The sequence below is a fragment of the Prionailurus bengalensis genome, chromosome A1 (genome assembly GCF_016509475.1).
Source record: "Prionailurus bengalensis isolate Pbe53 chromosome A1, Fcat_Pben_1.1_paternal_pri, whole genome shotgun sequence".
NCBI lineage: Eukaryota > Metazoa > Chordata > Mammalia > Carnivora > Felidae > Prionailurus > Prionailurus bengalensis.
Genome location: NC_057343.1, coordinates 18,891,680 through 18,911,632, shown reverse-complemented (window position 1 = coordinate 18,911,632; position 19,953 = coordinate 18,891,680). Strand labels below are relative to the sequence as shown.

Here is a 19,953-nt window from a genome sequence, read left to right as displayed (position 1 = left end):
GGCGGGGACGGCGCCCGCCGCGCGGACTGGACCGCCGGGACCCAGGTGCGGGAGGGGCTTATGCAGCCCGCGCGGGGGCTGGAGGACTTGACAGATCGCAGGAAAATAAAACAAAAAACAAAAACAAAACCCACCGACTTCCCCACGTTTCTCTGCAAAAAACCGTGGGTGGAGTCGAGAAGGGGGCGATAGAGTAGAATTCCGCAAGGCCGCCTCCGCCCGCCCACCCAGTGCCCGCGAAGCGAGGAGCGTCCCCCTGGGCCCCGCCCCGCCCCACTTCGGGCCCCGAGCGGAGGTCGAGGCGAAGAAGCGAGCGACTTGTTCCACTCGAGCTTCTCGAGTACTCGGCTTTGCTCTTCAGTAGTAAACAAAGTGTCGCCGCCGCCTCCACGCTGGTTTGCGTCCTAGCAATCAAAACACTGAGAGGGCGAGAGACTCACAGAAATACTTGAGAATTACCAGAAAATAATAACAGAGATCCAAAAAAAAAAAAAAAGAGAGAGAGAGAAAGAGAGAGAGTGTGTGAAAGAGAAAAACATCCCACTACCCCCCACCAAACCACTGCCGCCTCCCGGGTGGAAAACCGGCCCCCGCCCAGGCGGGCGACCACTGGCTGCCTGGGCGGCGGCGCCGCGCGCTCATTGGTCGCGTGCGCTGTCAGTCAGGGGCGGGCCGGCGCGCGCGCCGCCGCGGGCGGGGGGCGGCGGCAGATCCCGTAAGTCGGGCGGCAGCGTAGTCGCTGCAGCAGCCGCCGCCGCCGCCACATTCAACAGGCAGCAGCGCCGCGGTCGCGCCGCCGGGAGAGCGAGCGGCCCGCGGCGTCCGTCCTCCTTCGGTCCGCAGGCCCTGTCAGCAGGAGTTCGGCGCCGACTGCTGCCCGACCCGGCGACTCTGGCCTGCAGTCCTGCCCGTGCAGCGAATCTGGAAGAGCCTAGATGTTGATGGACCCGCGAAGTTAAGTTCTGGGCTCGCGCTACTACTCCGCCGCGCCTTCCTCCGGGTTTTCGTCGGCTCGAGGCGCCGACCTCGCCCCCCCAAATCTCGGACCGTCTCTTCGCGCCCTCTCCCCCTTGGCTCCCTGTGCTGCTCTCGACCCTTTGGCTCTCCCGCGGTTGGGGGAGGGGTGGGGGTCACCATGGCCGAAGCGCCCCAGGTGGTGGAGATCGACCCGGACTTCGAGCCGCTGCCCCGGCCGCGCTCGTGCACCTGGCCGCTGCCCAGGCCGGAGTTTAGCCAGTCCAACTCGGCCACCTCCAGCCCGGCGCCGTCGGGCGGCGCGGCAGCGAACCCCGACGCCGCCGCGGGCCTGCCCTCGGCCTCGGCGGCCGCTGTCAACGCCGACTTCATGAGCAACCTGAGCCTGCTGGAGGAGAGCGGGGACTTCCAGCAGGCGCCCGGGTCCGTGGCGGCGGCCGCAGCGGCGGCGGCAGCGGTGGCGGCGGCGGCGGCCGCAGCTGCCGCCACCGGGGGGCTGTGCGGGGACTTCCAGGGCCCGGAGGCGGGCTGCTTGCACCCGGCGCCGCCGCAGCCCCCGCCGCCCGGGCCGCTGTCTCAGCACCCGCCGGTGCCCCCAGCCGCCGCCGGCCCCCTTGCAGGGCAGCCGAGAAAGAGCAGCTCGTCCCGCCGCAACGCGTGGGGCAACCTGTCCTATGCCGACCTCATCACCAAGGCCATCGAGAGCTCAGCCGAGAAGCGGCTCACGCTGTCGCAGATCTACGAGTGGATGGTCAAGAGCGTGCCCTACTTCAAGGATAAGGGTGACAGCAACAGCTCCGCGGGCTGGAAGGTGAGTGGCCTCGGGACGCACAGCCGGACTGGGAGGGGGCGCGGGGACTCTGCCTCCACCTGAGGTCGTGGTGAGGCAGAGGAGAGGGCGGCTGTGGAAGTTTGCTTGGGCTGAAAGTGCAGGGCACGCGGGCAGCGCGTGCAGGGAAAGCTCGAGAAGTGGCAGATGTGAGTGGTGGGCTTGCCCAGGACCTGTCGGGGGACAGGAGTAAGTGTGTGTGCGCGCGCTCAAGTGAGAGTTGGAGCGGGACGGGGAAAAGGGGCTCATTTGGGAATTAGGGAGTGAAAAGAAGTAACGGCAAGAAGTGGACATAAGAGCGAGCCGAAAAGTTCGCCGCCAGTGGAAGGAGGAAGGGGTTTACTGGGAGCTGCTCCCCCACGGCCGGCGAGGACTCTTGTCACCGCTTCTTTTACTCCAGGATCTTTAGTAGGGGGTGAGGGCGGCTCCTCTCCGTCGCCGCGACGCGCGTTCCCCCCAGCCTTGGGCTGCGCCGAAGAGCCGTTTCCGCCGCACTGGGCGGAGGAGGGCGCCGGGAAGCTCATCGGGGCCCCGCCGCCGGGGGACCGATCTGTAGGTGGAAGGGACAGGTCGCGAGTCGGCCCTTGGCAGCGCAGTTTTGGAAGGCCGGTGTGCATTTTGCTTTGTTTTGATTTTACCCGAAGTGGCCTCGAGTGCAGGGGGTCGGGCGCGACGAGCCCGAGGTAGTGCATCCGACACGTGCGAAGAGGCGGCCACCGCCTGCGGAGCGCGGGCGCCGGGCCGCGCCGGGCGAGCTAAAGTTCAAGTGTGACCCTCGGCGGGGGCGGAGGCGGGAGCGGGAGCTGCGACGGCGAGGGAGGGGCCGCAGGCGTAGGAAGAGAGCGTCTTTAAAGGGCCAGCGCGCTGGGGCGGTGCGCGGTGCCCGGCCCGGCCGCGGGGCTGCGAGGCCAGTACTTCTCTACGCAGGGAAGTGTCCCCAAACTTGGCCTCGCCCATGGTCTGAGGCTTTTACATAGGCAAGGGGAGGCTGCCTTGGGTGACCAGAGCTGGGGATGTGTGTACCTTCTTTCTCACTTTGCCGCCTCATTGTTACCGAGCGTGGAGGTACAGATCCCAGAGGCAGGCAGGGGGCTTTGTGACAAGTGTTTTCGGGGAGTCAGAGTGGAGGTGCGCATCAAAGCAGTTTGTAGGGCCGTCCTGCCACAAGAGAGGACCGTAGATGAGGGGCCTCTGGTCCTTTTTGTCTTTCAGAGAGGGAGACCCGGAGAGAAGCAGGATGGGGGCAGGTACTTCCCTACTAGGAGACTGAGAAGACCCCGGGGCTCTCAGGAGGAGAGGCTGTGGGGAGGCCTCCCGGGGGTGCATTCTCCTTTGGCCTTCTGAAGCTGACAGTTTCTCGCTGTCCCAGGTGGAGGGATCGATGTGAAAGTTTAGTGGAGAACTTCCTCACTCCTCGGAACTTCTTCCTCACCCCTAATCCTGACTGTGCAGCCTAATAAAGATTGATCTTTGCTGCGCAATTGGTTACACCACGGTTGTTTTACATACACTGTCATGCCTGTGGTTAATGTGTGTCAAAAAGGTTAAGATACTCCTAACGTATTGAGGTTCCTGGAGAAGGAGCCAGGATATAATTTTTTCCCAAGTGTGTTTTAGAGTAAACGTACCACTTAATAATCTCATTACTAGGCGTTAACATGTTATTTTACCAAGTGTTTCAGAAAGGTAAAGTGCTTTCTTTTAAGCTTGATATGTATTCTTTTAAGTCACAAAATCAAGATTGTCTGCCAAGTCCAATTTTACTTAACATTTGAATTTAAGACCTGACTTGCTCATCTATCAACCCTACTTGAGCTATTTATTTATAAAGCGTTTGCCATTAAAAAAAAAAAAAAACTTTTTCAAAGTACGGTGTGTACTTACACCATTCTTTTAGGTCCTTGGAAATGGATACAATTTACTTCAGCTTGCTGGAGTGCCTTTCTTCAAAGATGGAGAAAGGCGATGTTTGGGATTATTTTTAGTTTTGCCTCTCATATGGCTTTAAATCAGATTATTCTTCTTAAACTAGGAATACAACCTAAACTTTCAAGTTCAAAACAAAACAAAACAAAGATTCTAAGGCCAAAGCAAACCCCCAACCATTTTTATTAGGTTTTTGTTCTAATTTTTTTTGCCAAAATGCAATTATAATTTTATTTTTAAAAATACACTTTTCAGAGCTCGAAGAGCAATTAGAATCGTTGGTATCTGTTCAAAATTGGAGGCCCAGTGACTGCTCCCAGTGGCAACCAAGTGGGGCTTTGGGAGGAGCGGGCTGCCGTTCTCAAGTGAGTAAATGTTTCAGGTGTAATGAGAGTCCGTTGGTGGAAGTCAGATTACAGCAAGTGCATTTTCACTTTGAGTAAAGGGATATTTTAAGAAGAAAAGAAACAGCCTTAAGTATTCTAAGTCATAACTAGTCTTTTGGTTCGAGTTTTCATAAAAATGAGTTACTTGTTAAAACCAAGTTTTTCAGATTTGAAAGACTCCCTTGATTTAAAGGTTCGTAAAAGGGAGAAATTTTACTGTGACTTTTAGCTTTAAAAATCGAGTCCTAAAATGCAAATCAACCAAAACCTAACTATTTTAAAACTCAGGAGAGGCTGCTTTGGAACTAAATATTTCCTGTGATTTACTGGTGGGAATTAGATTGACTCTTTAATTAAATATAGTTGCTTGTGCTTTACTTTCTGGGGCCTGCCTAAGAATTTGAAAGTGGTTTTCATGGACAGAATAGTTGAGAAGCTGTTAAAGAGTTCATAAACTTCTAGTTCCTTAGACACTGGTTATATTTGTCAGATACGCATTTTGTATTTATGGAGATGGTACCTTACATGTGCTTCACAGTTGTTTTAATGTCGGCTATAATTATCATAAGGTTACACTCAAAGTGGAAGCTAAGACTTTTGGAAAACCCAGGATCTTTTAAACCATGTACACTATTTATAAATAGTGAAACTTCATTTCCATGACCTTTTTTTTTTTTCTTCCCCTCCCACATAGAAAGCTTTCTAGAGCTTGGGAACTAGTATTGTGAGCTCTGGTTCTGTCCGTCCCTCCCCCCCCCCCTCTTTTTTTTAATGGCAGTTTTAAGTTGACTCTTGTTTTTTGTTTTGACACTATTTGGAGCACTTTGGTTAAAAGAATGCTTCGACAAGTGAGATATCTCAGATGTTCCTTATTTTGGAATGACATTTCTTTCATTTGGCTTATGAACTGACAGTACTACTTTTTGTGTTTAGAAACTCATATTTTGTAATTTGGGTTTGTAATCTGCAGGTGAGTTATTTAAATAGCCACAAAGTCCCTAGCACAGGGATGATAGATGCTTTCTTGCTGCAGTCACATGTGATTTAAAAATGACCTCTTTAAAGGTGAGGCCGGCTTCTAGATTGTTACTGAAATTACCTTAAAAGAAAACCTTTTTTTTACAGTGGGGTGAAAATGTCAATATCTGTATTTGGGGAAGGGAGCATGCGGTAAGAGAATTAAAAATGAGTAAGGGAATTATGCAGCCAAGTGTGATACCATATTTACTAAAGGCTGAAAAAGGTATGTGGGACTGACGTAACAGGTCTTATGGCTGGCATGTTTATTTTTCAGAAATTCCAAAATTGATGTCAAATGTGAATACCTTAATTGATAATTATAAGAATTTTATTTTTATTTTACCTGTAGATTTGTGGCAGATCCTTGGAAGAGAGTGGTGACTTCTATTTTTGACTTTTCTCAGCTTTTATTTTCTTAGGGTGGCAAACATTTGAATACTGGGAAGAAGGCATTTTTAATTCTCATGTAAATTTTAAAGAAGGTTAAAGTTCATTGAGACACCCCCTCCCCCCCAATTATTGAGAGTCTGTCACATTGGCAGTGGACACAAATGTGGCTAGGATACCATGCACTGCACAGGGAATCTTTTAAGGGGACATATAAACTGGGGAGGAGGGAAAGAATACTCAGTGGTGAGTTAGAATCCCTGACAGGCTGGACATGTTCTCTCTGTCCTTGTGCCTTTTCATCCAGCCTCCTAAACTACAATTCTGTATGATTTTTCTAAGACAGCAGCTGTCTGTATTTGCCTGGAATTTCTTTGGAGAGCCTGAATTATTTGCATTTTTCTAGAACACTCTGCCCTTGGAAACTACCCAGTACCTTGGCATCATGGGAATTTAATCGGCTGGGTTTTTTTTTTTTTTTTTTTTTCCCTGCGTGTGCCGTAACTTTGGGGCTTCCTGGAATCCTCTTGGAGAGGCAGGATAAACCCCATGGTGATTAGAGCAGTTTGTAGTTGTACTGAGCCTTGGAGCATTGAGTGAGCAAAGTGGATTTAGCCCTGCGTCTCTGCAGTTCAGCATTTGCCTCGGCCTTCTTAGTAACAGCTTGCAGAGACTTGCCTTTGCCCCAATCCCCTGGGACCTTCCTTGGGTTAGATAACCACCTTTTCTTGGTGTGTACAAAATTCTGAAGTTGGTATGGGCTGCTCCTCAGTTGTCAAACAGGGTTGGATGAACTTGAGAAAGTGTTTCTTTTGGTGTCTGAGGGGGGACGGTTTGTGTTCCAGTGGATATGCTGTATATAAGTGTACTGAAGCCTGGAAGAATTGTCCCTTTTTGCTAATTCTTGATTAAGACTAACAGAACTCAGTGGCACATAAATTCTTTGCAGAAAATTACTGCTTGTTATTTGTGGTCTTCTAAGGAACATATGAAACAAGAAAATGGATTTTTGTACATTAGTGATTTCATATGGTTCAGTTTTTAACATCCACCCTCCTATTGGCATCCCACTCCACGCTGTCTACCTATGGTTTATAAATTTGTGGGTTAAGCACTGCAAATATTGAGGCTTGGTTTGAATTATTCTTGCCACTTGGAAAGCTTTGGGGCTGCTTTCCCTTTTTTTTTTTTTTTCCTCTTTTTCATTCATCCTCATGTAGCTTTGACATAAACTGTTAAAAAAAAAAAAGCAAACTATTTTTGATATTGTGCCAAATAAGATTAGAAAGCTAAATCTGCAATCCCTTTCCAGTTTATTATTTGGTGAATTTTCACCTTGGTGCATTATTAATATTAAATAAGGACATACATTCAATATGTGTCCTTTATTTCAGGCCATATTTATTACAAAAAAAAAAAAAAAAAGACGAGATGGGACTGTGTGATGAGCTTCTATACCCCCAATTTTTGGTTTCTCATGATTGCTCGAGCTTGTAGTCTTTATGGTCAGAGTTCACCAAGGCTGGCAGGGGAGTGTCTAAGCCTTCCATTTTCTCAGTTTTCCGTTGACCACCCCCTCTGTAGAAATCCCTTTATTGGAGACTGGGTTACATTGGACTGTCTTCATCCCCCCCCCACTTTCATACTGCTTTCTCCTCCAGTTGGTTCATTCATTTTTTCTTCTGTGCTCAATCCTAAAGATAACCTCAGGACTAGTTGTGGACTTTTTCTCTGGCTCTTCCCTAGGTAACTTACTCCATCTATTGTCCTGTGTCTCCAGTTACTTTAAAGGCCATAAATGTCCCACTTTCACCTCAAATTGAACATGTCTAAACCCAAGCACGCCATATTTCCTCTTAGTCTCAGATAAGGTTCCCATCTTGAGTTCCCTGATTTGGTTAATAGTCTGGTTAACCTTTTCCCTAGTTTTCAGGCTTGGATGCCCTTTTCAGCATATTCTTCTCATGCTTTTTGGTGCCCCCAAGTCTGTCAGCAATTCTGTCTCAGTCTCTTGAGACATTCTTTTCACGACCTCCACTCATTCCCCTAGGTTAGGCCTCTTATCTCAGGTCCAGACCATCCTGTCCCCAGCACTTGGATCATCTTGTGCCTCTACTGCAAGTTCTGAAAATTTTGCTTAGTCTGCAAAGCTCATGTCCTTTCCACCAACTTCCAGTCTTGGTTCCTGCCTGAAGGCATTTTTGCCTTCTCTTAGTGAATGTCTGGTGATTTCTTAATTCATGTTGCTGTATATTGTAATTTGACTTTAATGTCTGCATGTTATATCATGTCCATTATATAGTAAATATGTGGTTGGGAAGAAATTTTTTCTTGAACCATGGGTCTTTTATATTTCAGCTTTATGTGTGTTCAAAATGTGATAATGTTTTTATTAGTATTACTAAAGAACAATGATTATTTTCCACAGATGGTCACGGTATTTTTATTAATTTTTTTCAATTTGTTGAATAATTATTGTATGAAAGATGTCATATTAGATGTATCTGAACGATAGAAAAATGATTCGAATGTGATCCTGTAGGCAGGTTAGGTATGGCACATAAATCAGTGTAGTTAGTCCACAGTAGAGAGGGTTAAGTGTCTTTGAGAAAAATGGAGTTCTGTTTTGGCTATTGAGGTGGACCTTGCAAATGGGATGTTAGTCTCCCAAGATTTCATTATAAAATTTTCAAATGTTCAAAGTTGAAAGAGTTCTACATTGAACATCTGTATACCTGCCATCTAGTTTTTACTTACTATCATTTTATTATACTTGGTTTTATCAAGTAACTATCCATTGGCATTCCACTTTTCTATACATCAGATAATTCTTTTAGCTGATTTTCAAAATGATGAACTGGCATTTATAAAGGCGTGAAAATAAGGGAAGCATCAGTTTCTCTGAGTAATGGCTATATGACACACAGGAAGTTTAAAAAGTATAGGGTAGAATATCGTCAGATGGAAATTGAACTTTATATGTATTAGAACAAATTTTTCTATGAAATTATATGTTTTTATAATATAAGAAGTTATTAAAATAGGGTCACATTTTTAGTTTTAAAAATTCAATTTTGTAGAAATGTTCCTGTGAATATAGAAACCCATGGAATGCAAGTAAAGCCAGTGTACTGCATTGGGTTTAAAATTTACATGCAGAATTTGATAATGGAACATGGCACATATTACATAATTGACTTAACATGAAGAGTAGGTATTTCTAAAATATTTAGCTTTTTGCTTGGTCTGTTCCTTAAAACTAACCTTCAGGGGCACCAGGATGGGCCGTGGATGGAGCATGCAACTCTTGATCTCTGATCTCTGGGTGGTGAATTCTGGTGAATTTGAGCCTCACCTTGGGGGTAGAGTTTACTTAAAAAGACAAATAAACAACAAAACCTAACCTTCATACTGTCCTGTCCTGGGAGCAGAGTGATTTAAATAAAGAAGGGTCATTGTTGAGCATAATTCTTGTGTTTTTGGAAAAAACAGAAATTCCTTTTTTTTTTTTTAGATCATCATTTGAAATATTTTGAAGAACCTTTATACCATTTTCCATAATGGCTGCACCAGTTTACATTTGCACCAAAAGTGCATTAGGTTTCCCTGAAAAAAGAGAAATTCTAAAGTTGGAGTTAGCAATCTCAAAATATACTTACGGCAATCATGAAGAAAATTTATATTGGCTTAAAAAGATGCTTTCAGATTTAAATGTCAGTTCTAATATTGCATTAGCTAAATCCTAGAAATCCTCGATAGCTTTCTCATTGTAGTTTGTCTTTACTCACTAACCTTGTATAGGAATGAATGTTATAATGAGATTGTTCAGTGGATCCAGAGGAAGTTAAATCTGGATAGGCTAAACCCAAAACTGATGTCAGGCCGATATATAACTGAATGCATTCCAAATACTTGTGAGTGAGCCTAGCTAGCTCATGGAGAACCAAAAGATTTATGTAATAGAAACTGTACTGTGGCATAGCAAAAAGGCACAGATACAGATCTTTAAGCTTATTGGCCATGTTAGAAATAACAAGTGTTGGAGAAATGTAGAAAGCTATTTTGCTAGTATGTACATATTTATGGTAGCAGACGGTATCATTTAGAAGGTGCCTTACTTTGGGGAGCGAGGGACAGGGAAACAAAAACAGATGAAGAAAGAGCTCACTTGGAGGAATTACTAAATTTGTAAGTTACCTAACACATGGACAAAGTAGCTTTCACAGCACACCAGGATATCATGCTTGTGTGATTGCTAGTGATCAGAAGCACTAGGAAACAGTATGTAATTGGCCAGTCTGATTTTTTCCCACTGTTAATGTTTGTGGATCCAGTGAGGTTCAGAATTGCTGCTCATCTTTGGTCTTTTCATTCTGTCTTTAGAGAGATATGTAAAACATCTTCATCCGATGACTTATGTCTTATCTTAGTTCTGATTTTGAAGGGGAGAAGTGTAGGCTTATTCCTAGGCTTATCTCCTGGGAGGAGAGGCAGAGTCAATTTGTAGATCTGTGGGAGGACAGGTCATTTTTTCTAAGGTAGCCTGTCCCCTGTGGACACTACGTCACATGGGTTCTTCAATTCTTAGGGCTGGTGGGTGGTACATGTGTCTTCTCAGAAGAGACACCTCTAAAGCCTGTGCTGCATTGGTCTGCACTGCAGCACCTGTGACCTGGGATGTGCTGTTACCTCTGACAACCCACGCTCCTCTTACACACTGCTGCTGGGCAAAGACACGAAGTCTCAGGACTGCCACCTTTTTGAGTGTGACCTGGTTCCAACATCTCTAATGTGGATCCTTGAGACCTAACAAAATCTTACTCTGCCTTGATTAACTTTTCGCCCTAGATGATATTGGTCTTAAGTTACAGAAGTGACCCTCATGCTAAATCCTGTGACCTTGAAGGGTGTGGAGCTGCTGCTTAACTCCCCTGAGTAAAGCAGTGCTGTTATGTGAAAGAGGGTGGGAAGAGAGTGTGGCCCATTTTCTTTTTGTGTGATTAAACACATTTCTTGGATAAATAGATTTTTCTCAATCGCCATTCCTCGCAGATCTGGAAAATGGGTCATGGTTTTGTGAATCTCTTATGTTAGAGATTCGATATGCAGCAGAGTTGGAAAAAAATGTTTTTGTCTTTACAACCCTGATCCTGAAGTTGTTCTAGAACTGCTTTCGCGTGGCTGGTGAGAGGCCTCCTGTTACTGGTTTGCTGAGTTAACAGTTTGAAAGGAGCTAAGCAAACCTGACATCAGGAAGGGGAGGGGACCTCCGTGGCTCCATTTATTTTATAACTGCAGTAGGAAAGTCTCGAAGAGCATGATTAACCCTCTGAGTCTTGTTTGGGTTCTAGCCAAGAGAGAAGGTCTAATGGAGGAAGGAGGAAGATGAGAACCAGCTTGGATTATGTGGGAAGATAAAGATCTTTTCGGTATCTCTCAAATAGTTATTTGAGGCCCAGAAGCATTTAACTTTGCCTCCTCAGTTCCTCCCCAGCCCCCATAGTAGTTTTCCTTTTGCTTTTAGTAGGCTCTATGCCCACCGTCGGGCTTGGACTCCCAAAACCTAGATCACGAGTGACATTCTATATTGACTGACTCAGTCAGGTGCCCCCAGTTTTCCTTTTTTAATTTAGAAAATTAGTGCTTTTCCTCTACCAGTTCCATACCCCAGGAGCTTGCCATGCAGGTGTCTTGAGGGCAGACCCATCTTGTCTAGGTGAGAAATCCCTGCATACAGAATGGGAGGGTCTTTATCTTTTCAGTGGTGGTGAGGGTAACTGGGAAAAGAAAAGGGCTTACTCTACATTCCGTATTTAAAAAGAAATGTATTTGGATTTCAAATGTAATTTGGAGAGTGAAATTATAATGAATTACATAATTCCTAGGCTTGTAAATACTACATGTCCTTCAAAGCTTGAAAACAAAATAACCACATAAATATTTGGGAATGGTCTATACAAGTAAATATCAAATACTTCAGATAGTTCGTTTGCTTGGAAGCAAGGTCAAAGGAAATGGTTTGCATATGGTTTAGCTACAGGCTCTTATTTTGGCAGATTCTTGAGGTAGTGACAGTCAAATGTGGATTTTATTGTACTATTTTGACATAAAAGGAATTTTTTTCCTGTTGTTCTCATATAACCTTAAGTGTAGGTTGCATCAGGATAAATGCATCAAGATAGGTACCTTCAGTCATCCTGATTTTGTATCAGAGATGACGTAGTTTCTTGAGTTTGTGATATGTAATTTGGAGAATCATCAATTTGTCCCACCAGTGAGGGTTCAGCGTCAGTTTCAGCCCACCATACTGTGACTGAATGTAGGAGAACCCTCCTACTTTAAGGCAAGCTTTATATCACCTGTCTGCATCTGGAGAACCTCTTTCCCTTTCTCTCACCCTGCAGGGCCAGCTCTGAAGGGGGGAGGGGGAGAGGCTGAGAGGAACTTGCCGAACTTGTAAATATCACTAAGGTTGTTTGTGTACTGGGTACCAAGCTGGTTGCATTTCTCTAAACTTGAATGTAAACCTTTTCTCTCTGGATGGGTAGATATGCATGCCATCATGAAATTTACATGCAATGAATGTGAAAGCTTCCTGTGGGCCATCCTGCTGAGAGAATCTTATGTAACCTGTGCAACTTGAATTGGTCTCTCCTTCAACCTTTTAGAATTTAACTTTCTATTTTTAGTGTCCCATTATTACATTTGCATACATTGAATGTGAAAGATTCCTATACTTGCTTCTGTTACCTGTGTGCCCCAACTGGTTTCTTGAACCTCTTAGAATTCATGAAATAGAATTAATTATATAGGGTCTAGATTTATATTTATTTTGTATTTGTATTAAGACGCGGGCTTTCAGATTATTTTTTTTGTTGCTGTTGTTAACACTGATCTTAAACACAGTATTTGATGGGTTTACATTTTAGATGAGCTCACCAAATGGTTTTTATTGCTTTTTTTGTTCTCTTCTGAAGTACTTAGGAAAATTAAAAAATTAATGCCAAGGAAATTTTTTAGGGTTAAAAATTCCTGTAATGAGGTGTGTTTTGATGTGATTTGCATCATCTTTTTTGCCTCTATAATGGATACTTCGCCAGCTGTGATCACTCTGCTTTGTAGTAGCACTGTAATATTATATCCCCGTATTCCTGGGATGTTTTCTGTAAGGTGCTTTATATTTCTAGAAATGCCATTTTGATATCTTTGATAGTTACATGGAACATACTAAAAACCAAACAAAACACCAAGATTTGGGGTTACTGAAATAGAAATTTAGAAGCATGGTTGTCACAGCTTTAAGAATTTCCGTGCCCACACTTTGGTGTTTAGATGGTTCCCTGTATTTCAAGGCTAGTCCCCACGCTGTCTGTATCCATCTTTTCAGAGTTTATAGCCTGAGTTTCTCAGTGTGGTGTCTAACTCAGAAGTAAATATTCTTTGTAAAAAAAATATTTTTAAGTTTATTTATTCTGAAGGAGAGCGTGTGCATGAGGGGCAGAGAGAGAGGGGGAGAGAGAGAATCCCAAGCAGACTCTGCACTGTCAGTGCGAGGAGGCCGATGCGGGGCTCAAACCCATGAATCCGTGAGATCATGACCTGAGTGAAAATTAAGACCAGGCGCCCCCAGAAGTAAATACTCTTGAGTCATCTTTCCAGGTTATTGAGTTTCAATAACTCAGTTGAGTTTCATTTAATAAGTAGTTGGGATATTAAAGTTTGTACCATTTCATTCCTTAGTGTGACTGCTTTATTTTTGCTTTATTTTGAGCTAAAGATGGAGAATATGGGGGAGAGACAGAATATAATGTAGAGAATATTATATTGATACATGCGTAGCTCACATTTATGCTGATCATTTCTGCTCCACAAACTATGGGAGGTTGCATGTTTGAAAGTCAATTTCAGAATTCATTACCATTCCATTGCATGCCTTATAAATTCTATTTCTAGGAAAAAAAATTAAAATAATGACTTACACCATGTGATCCTGTTGAACAGCGTAAATGATTTTGGGTTATATCAAATGCTGAATGTATTCATAGAAAGGCCCTGCTTAATTTCTTTTGTGATGAAATTATGTAGACCTTTTAATCAAAGACAGACTGTTGATGGCCATGGTTCTTAGACTAACCATGACTTCCGCCTGTGTTTATATAAAAGGCAAGAAGAGAAAAAGGAAAACACATTCAATCACGGATGTCAAGAGCTGAGATCATTCTACTGGGATTGACAGCTCAGGGCTTCCAATTAAGCCTCATTCACACTTTCCACCCCCATTTGTGTTTCAAATAACTTTTAAAGAGGACTGGGAGGAAGAAGTAAAGAAGTCTAAGCATAAAATGAAAACTAAACATCTCAGATTCTAAAGTAATGCATCAGAGGGATTCCTTTCCTGTCTAAATTCTTTGTGATCCTTAACTGTGAATATACCCCTGGGATTTGAAATGGCGAGCCCTCCCTTTAGTCACATGCCCTATTAAGCATGTTTCTGAGGAGGCTTGCCTAGACTGTTTCAGGGACTCACTTAAAACAAAATGACACTGAATTTTATTAAGCAAACTTTCCAGTCCGGGACTTGCCTTTTGCACAAAATCTCATCTCTCCTGGTGAGGTCTCCCTGCTCCCTGGGGCTGCCATTGTGTTACTCTGGCCTGAAACAAGTTGGCGGCCACTTTGCTGCAGACCCGCACAGGGCCCACAGGTAAGAGCCATAAGAGCGTCGACTTGTTAGACCACACCAGTTTTGCAGATGAACTTAAATGTCATCAGGACAGCCTTCCTGTGTGGGCATAAAAACTTTTGAATTTAATGCCTTTTCCATCTTTCATCAGGTTATAGCTTTTGGATTTATAGTTACCCGTTCTGGCTATAAATATATTAATAGTATTTTTCTTTCGCCAAATATGGGGCATGACCTTTGACATCCTGCCTGGCCATGCCTGGGAATTTGACATCCTTCAATTTGGATAGAATTCCCTTGCTTTGTTTCCTGTGATAGTGTAGGGAGTACACATTTTGGCTCTTTCAACCAGAGGTAGAGGAAGACAGGAAAAAAATAAAATAAAATTGGAACACACAAAGAGGGTATTAATTATCTCTGTTGGGTGTGGTTCAACACTGGCATGCTTCTGTAGGAGTCTGAGCCTACAAAATAATTTAGCTAGTGCAGAATATTAAGAAAATACTATAATGATACTTAGTTTTATTTTCTGTGATCTGGGTCTAATTTTTGAATAGTTTGACATGTTAGGGTCTTTGAGCTCTTGCATTTAAGTACACATGGTAAAAAGAAAATCTGACTTTTTGTGATGCTTTTATGTCCTAAGTATGCCATTGACAGCACAGAAAGCTGCGAAAAAGAACATACATGAACTTCTCCTGAGTCAGGGAATGTTTTGCTCTTACTAAGTTTACAAATGTGTGGTTGTGTACTGAATCACCAGGAGTCAGAACCACCATCAGAAATGATCCCCAGTGAATTGTCATCCAATTCAAATGTCTTAAAAGTTTGATGAGGCGGAAAGAAATGTGGAAGCCAGAGTTTTGCGGTGGTTTACCTTTTGAGAGTGACGAAAGTTAGCTTTTGCCTGAACTGCTTTAAACTGAAAATCACCATCTATTAATGACCACCCCCCTCATTTTAATAGGTTTACTTTTTGTTCATTAATTTTCTCATTTCTCAGCTGAGGCTGATAGCTGGGGTAGATTAGTTAAAAACGTGGGTTGTAGGGAGTCTGTCTGATCTGTTCTCAATTATTCCCTAAGTGAAGAATGCCACATAGTCTGCTGAGCTTCTGAGGGCACAGATCTAAATGACTTATATTAAAAGTGTCTTTTTGATCATCCCCTACTCCCCCTCCATACTTTTTCATTTCTTCTTCGGTTTCTTTCTCATTTTCAGCCCCCTGGTTTATTCAATTTGAATAAATTTCTCCAACCGGTTAATGTAAATCAGGTGAAAAGTTTCTTCAGAGGTTATTGCTGGTTACTGGTGCAGTTTTACTTTATCACCACAACCCTATTGTATTAACTACTGCCATTGGAAATGGTCTCTAAATTATTAATAGATACAATCCCATTCACAGGGATGTACAAGTAGATTTAATGTCTCACATTGTGTAGAAGTTACCTTAAACTGTTTGTGTTCCCATTTATTTCCTTGTTGAGTTTGGGTTTGGGCCTTCAAGTTTATTAAACTTTGTGTACCAGAAGGCATGATGAATCTTGGAGTATCATTTATTTATTTAACTTTATTTTTAAGTATAATCTCAAATTTTAAAACTACCACCTGATATGGAAGCCTCTGCTTGGCCATTGTGAGATACTTGAGAATGTGTTACTTCCCACATTGCTATAAAGTTTATTTCTGTATTGACCCCATGTGTTCGCCTGTAATTCCCCTTTCTCCTGCCCCCTGGCTTGCTTCTGGTTCTGGTTTTGGGAGTCACCTGGAATTGGCTCAGTGTGTTTCCTCTTCAGGTATGTGAAGCCAGTTTCTACAGCTAACCAGTATTCTTTTCCCGGCTAACCGGTTTTAACTCTTTAATCAACCTTTCAGAGGACTTAGATTTCTATGTGTTGACAAAACACAGAATCCCAAACCTGGTTTTTCTTTTTTTTTTTTAAACAATTTTTTTTTTTTTTTTACATTTATTCATTTTTGAGAGACAGAGCACAAGCGGGGAGGGGCAGAGAGAGAGGGAGACACAGAATCTGAAGCAGGCTCCAGGCTCTGAGCTGTCAGCACAGAGCCCGACGTGGGCTGGAACTCAGGAACCTCCAGATCGTGACCTGAGCCTAAGTTGGATGCTTAACCGACTGAGCCACCCAGGCGCCCCAAACCAAACCTGGTTTTTCTGTTATGGATGGGGAGTGACCAGTGGAGTACACAGTGGGGTCGGGTCGGTAGTGCCTTTGTCCAGGGACACTGTGCTTCTTGAAAGGTGGCCTGAGAAAACCTGTCCTAGTTTCTGGATGCTGTGTCACCCTTTGACACAGAAGAGCTGTGAAAGAGCGTAGGGCCATAGGGGCCTGTGCTGATTCTAAGCAGTGTCTGGAGGATGGTAGTATTGTGCTTTACGGGAGCAAGTTCCACATTAAGCAACACCCATAGAGAAGAGAGTGACTGAGGGGAGTAAGCTAAATGGAAACAACTTTGTGTATTTTAGTCTTTAAGCTAAAAAAACCTGTGAGTATGTGTTTGTCTTAAAAGATATTTTTACTAACCTTAGTTTGTGCTGGTAAATAGACAAGGGGGGAAGGAAACAGCTTCTCCCTGCATAAGATAGTCTGGATGTATAGACGTAAATTTCCACTGAATCTGCACCATCAGATCCATCCCATTATGTGATGTATAGTTAATCTATATTTGACTTTTGGGAAGAGAGAACCGTACCAAGGGATAAGATGAGTAATTATAGCCATATCAGTGTTAATTCTAGGTGCCTTTTATTTTCAAGTAATCTCTGTAACCCAGTGTGGGGCCTAAACTCCTCACCTCCAGATCAAGACTTGCATGCTCTTTTGACTAAGCCAGCCAGGCGCCCCTCTAGGTGCATGTTGTCATCACTTGTTTTCACTGAACTAAAAGTGTATCTTCATGCTGTTCAGTGGCGAATCTTGAACTCTGTAGGCATAATCAGGCTCAGCAGATTTTGTAGTCTTTCCGCTCCATCTGTGTTAAACGTGGAAATTATTGACTTGGTGATGGGTGGTGGTGTTAGCTGACTTCACATTCTTTTTTATTTTTATTTTTTTTTATTTTTTTTTTATAAATTTTTTTTTTCAACGTTTATTTATTTTTGGGACAGAGAGAGACAGAGCATGAACGGGGGAGGGGCAGAGAGAGAGGGAGACACAGAATCGGAAACAGGCTCCAGGCTCCGAGCCATCAGCCCAGAGCCTGACGCGGGGCTCGAACTCATGGACCGCGAGATCGTGACCTGGCTGAAGTCGGACGCTTAACCGACTGCGCCACCCAGGCACCCCATGACTTCACATTCTGACATGTCTCTACATTACCATAGTCTCCACGTTAGTAAAAGGAGTTAAAAATCTCAGGATTGCATGGTTTTTGTGCCTTGATGAGGATGATCAGGGATGCCATCCCTGTGTTCTGGGTGAATAATTCCATAGACATTTTATCTGTTGGTTACAGAGATTTGACTCTGTCAGTCCAGGCTTATGGAGCTGGGTTCTCCAGCTCCTGTGCACTGCTTGGGAAGTGTCTGAGCCAACCCTGCATGTGTGACCTGGTACATGCTTTGGGACCCACACACATCTTACATCAACCTCATTGGATTGGGTACTCATCCTATTTCTGTTTTCTCGTTGCCCTCTCTCCCTTCGTCATCATCTCCCCAATACCTCCTAACAGTTTTCTTCCTGTTCAGAGCAGTAAAATCCCTGCTCTCCTTGTCAGTCTACATGGAAACTTGGCCTACTTACCTGGCTTCCTTTGGGCTGAGCTGAGATGGGAAAGGAAGACTAGTCCTGTCTTGATCGCAAAATGTTGGGGATGTGTGTTTCAGTTTCCTTCTGCCTCGGTTTTCCCACCTGTAATTTTGGACAGTGATAATTGGCCAGCCAGTGCTAGTGTCTACAAAACTTGCTTGGAGATCTTCGGTTAGATATATTTTCTAACACCCCTGGGAAGATGTTCTTAGATCACCAGCATGTTTGAGAACTGATTCTCATCAGAATTCCCTCTAACATTGGCTTTTTATAGTGCCTTCATGACCCTCTCCCAGGTTTGTGATTTTGCAGTAAATATTAGGATCCCTGGATTCTGGTTTTAGATTGGTAACCAGATAATTCATATTTAGAGAAGTCACATCACTGCTCTATTAACTTCTTGATCTGTAAAGTGGGGTTAGTGATACCACAGGGAAGTACTTGCAGGGCAAATGGAGGTGTTCAGAGCAGGAGCTGTATAATTATGCAGTATCACACATTTTAGCATTAGCCAAATTTCTTGGCCTTAAAATTCAAAGTAGCTGAGCATCTGGGGCTTTCATATTTTTATTTATTTATGGGCTTCTGGATTATGTAGAATATTTTCAGATAAAAAGCGCAGATCAGAACCAAAGAGAGAGCCAAAATACCTATCTTTCCTAATAATGCTGTAACAGATTTGATAGGGACATTCTGAAAGACTTGTTTTGTGTTTTGGAAGAGCTTCTGATAGCATGGGAAAATACCCAGCAACATGGGAAAGCAGAATATAAAATTGTATGTAAACTGATCTGACTGTATGATATATCTTTCAGTTTCGGATCATGTGAAATATCTGGAAGGAAATATATCCAGATGTTAATGGTGGGTCGTATTTGGATTGTATAAATATAAGTAATTTATTTTTTATTTTATTTAAAAAAATTTTTTTAATATTTATTTTTGAGAGAGAGAGAGAGAGAGAGAGAGAGCGAGCGAGCGAGCACGAGTGGGGGAGGAGCAGAGAGAGAGGGAGACACAGAATCTGAAACAGGCTCCTGGCTCCGAGCTGTCAGCACAGAGTCCAACGCGGGGCTCAAACTCACAAACTATGAGGTCGTGACCTGAGCGGAAGCCGGATGCTCAACCAACTGAGCCACCCAGGCGCCCCTATTTTTTCTTTATTTTTGACTGACTTTTCACATTTTAAGCAACAAACACATTAGAAGCATTTAAAGTTTTTGAAATGAAAATGAACTTTGTGGTTTTCCATTCCTATTTGAGAGAGAATATTGGATTAAAGCAAGTGTTGATTAGTTATACTGTTTTTTTAAAAAATTTTTTTAAATGTTTGTTTATTTTTGAGAGAGAGAGTACGAGCAGGGGAGGGGCAGAGAGAGAGGGACACAGAATCTGAAGCAGGCTCCAGATTCTTGAGCTATCAGCACAGACCCCGATGTGGGGCTCAAACCCACGCACTGCAAGATCATGACCTGAGCCAAAGTCGGACACTTACCCAGGCGCCCCTGATTAGTTACACTATTACAGGGAGGAGAAGAGGACTGGAATTAGACTTTATGTTTATTACTTAATTACATAAACATACCAGGTAGGTATTGTTGCTATCCCCATTTTTAAATTATTATTTTTTAAAGTTTTTATTTATTCATTGAGGCAATCACTATACCTAGCATAGGCTCGAACTCGTAGCCATGATCGAGTTGCATGCTCCTTGGGTTGAGCCAACCAGGTGCTCCTCTATCCCCAGTCCTTAGATTAGGAAGCTGAGGCACAAAGTTAATTTGCCCAATGTCACATAGTAAGTGGTGGAACCAAGAGGTCAGTGGGTTATTATTGCAGATCTCAGGTTCTTAACCACTTCACTGTACTACATCAGAGAGCATGATTACCTTTGGAATCTTGGAAGAAAAAACTAGGACTTCAATTTAAAGTTGGAAATACAAAGGCAGAATAAAATTAATGGATAAATGATAA

At 43.5% G+C, this 19,953-nt stretch overlaps 1 protein-coding gene across 1 annotated transcript in view; it reads left to right on the top strand.

Annotated features, from left to right (window-relative positions):
- Positions 1-713: 713 nt before the first annotated feature.
- Positions 714-19,953, top strand: part of FOXO1 (forkhead box O1) — a 97,362-nt gene continuing 78,122 nt past the window's right edge. Inside the window, exon 1 of the mRNA XM_043577866.1 lies at positions 714-1,786. Coding sequence (XP_043433801.1) covers positions 1,136-1,786 — 651 coding nt within the window. The 5' untranslated portion in view covers positions 714-1,135. The remainder of the gene's footprint in view (positions 1,787-19,953) is intronic.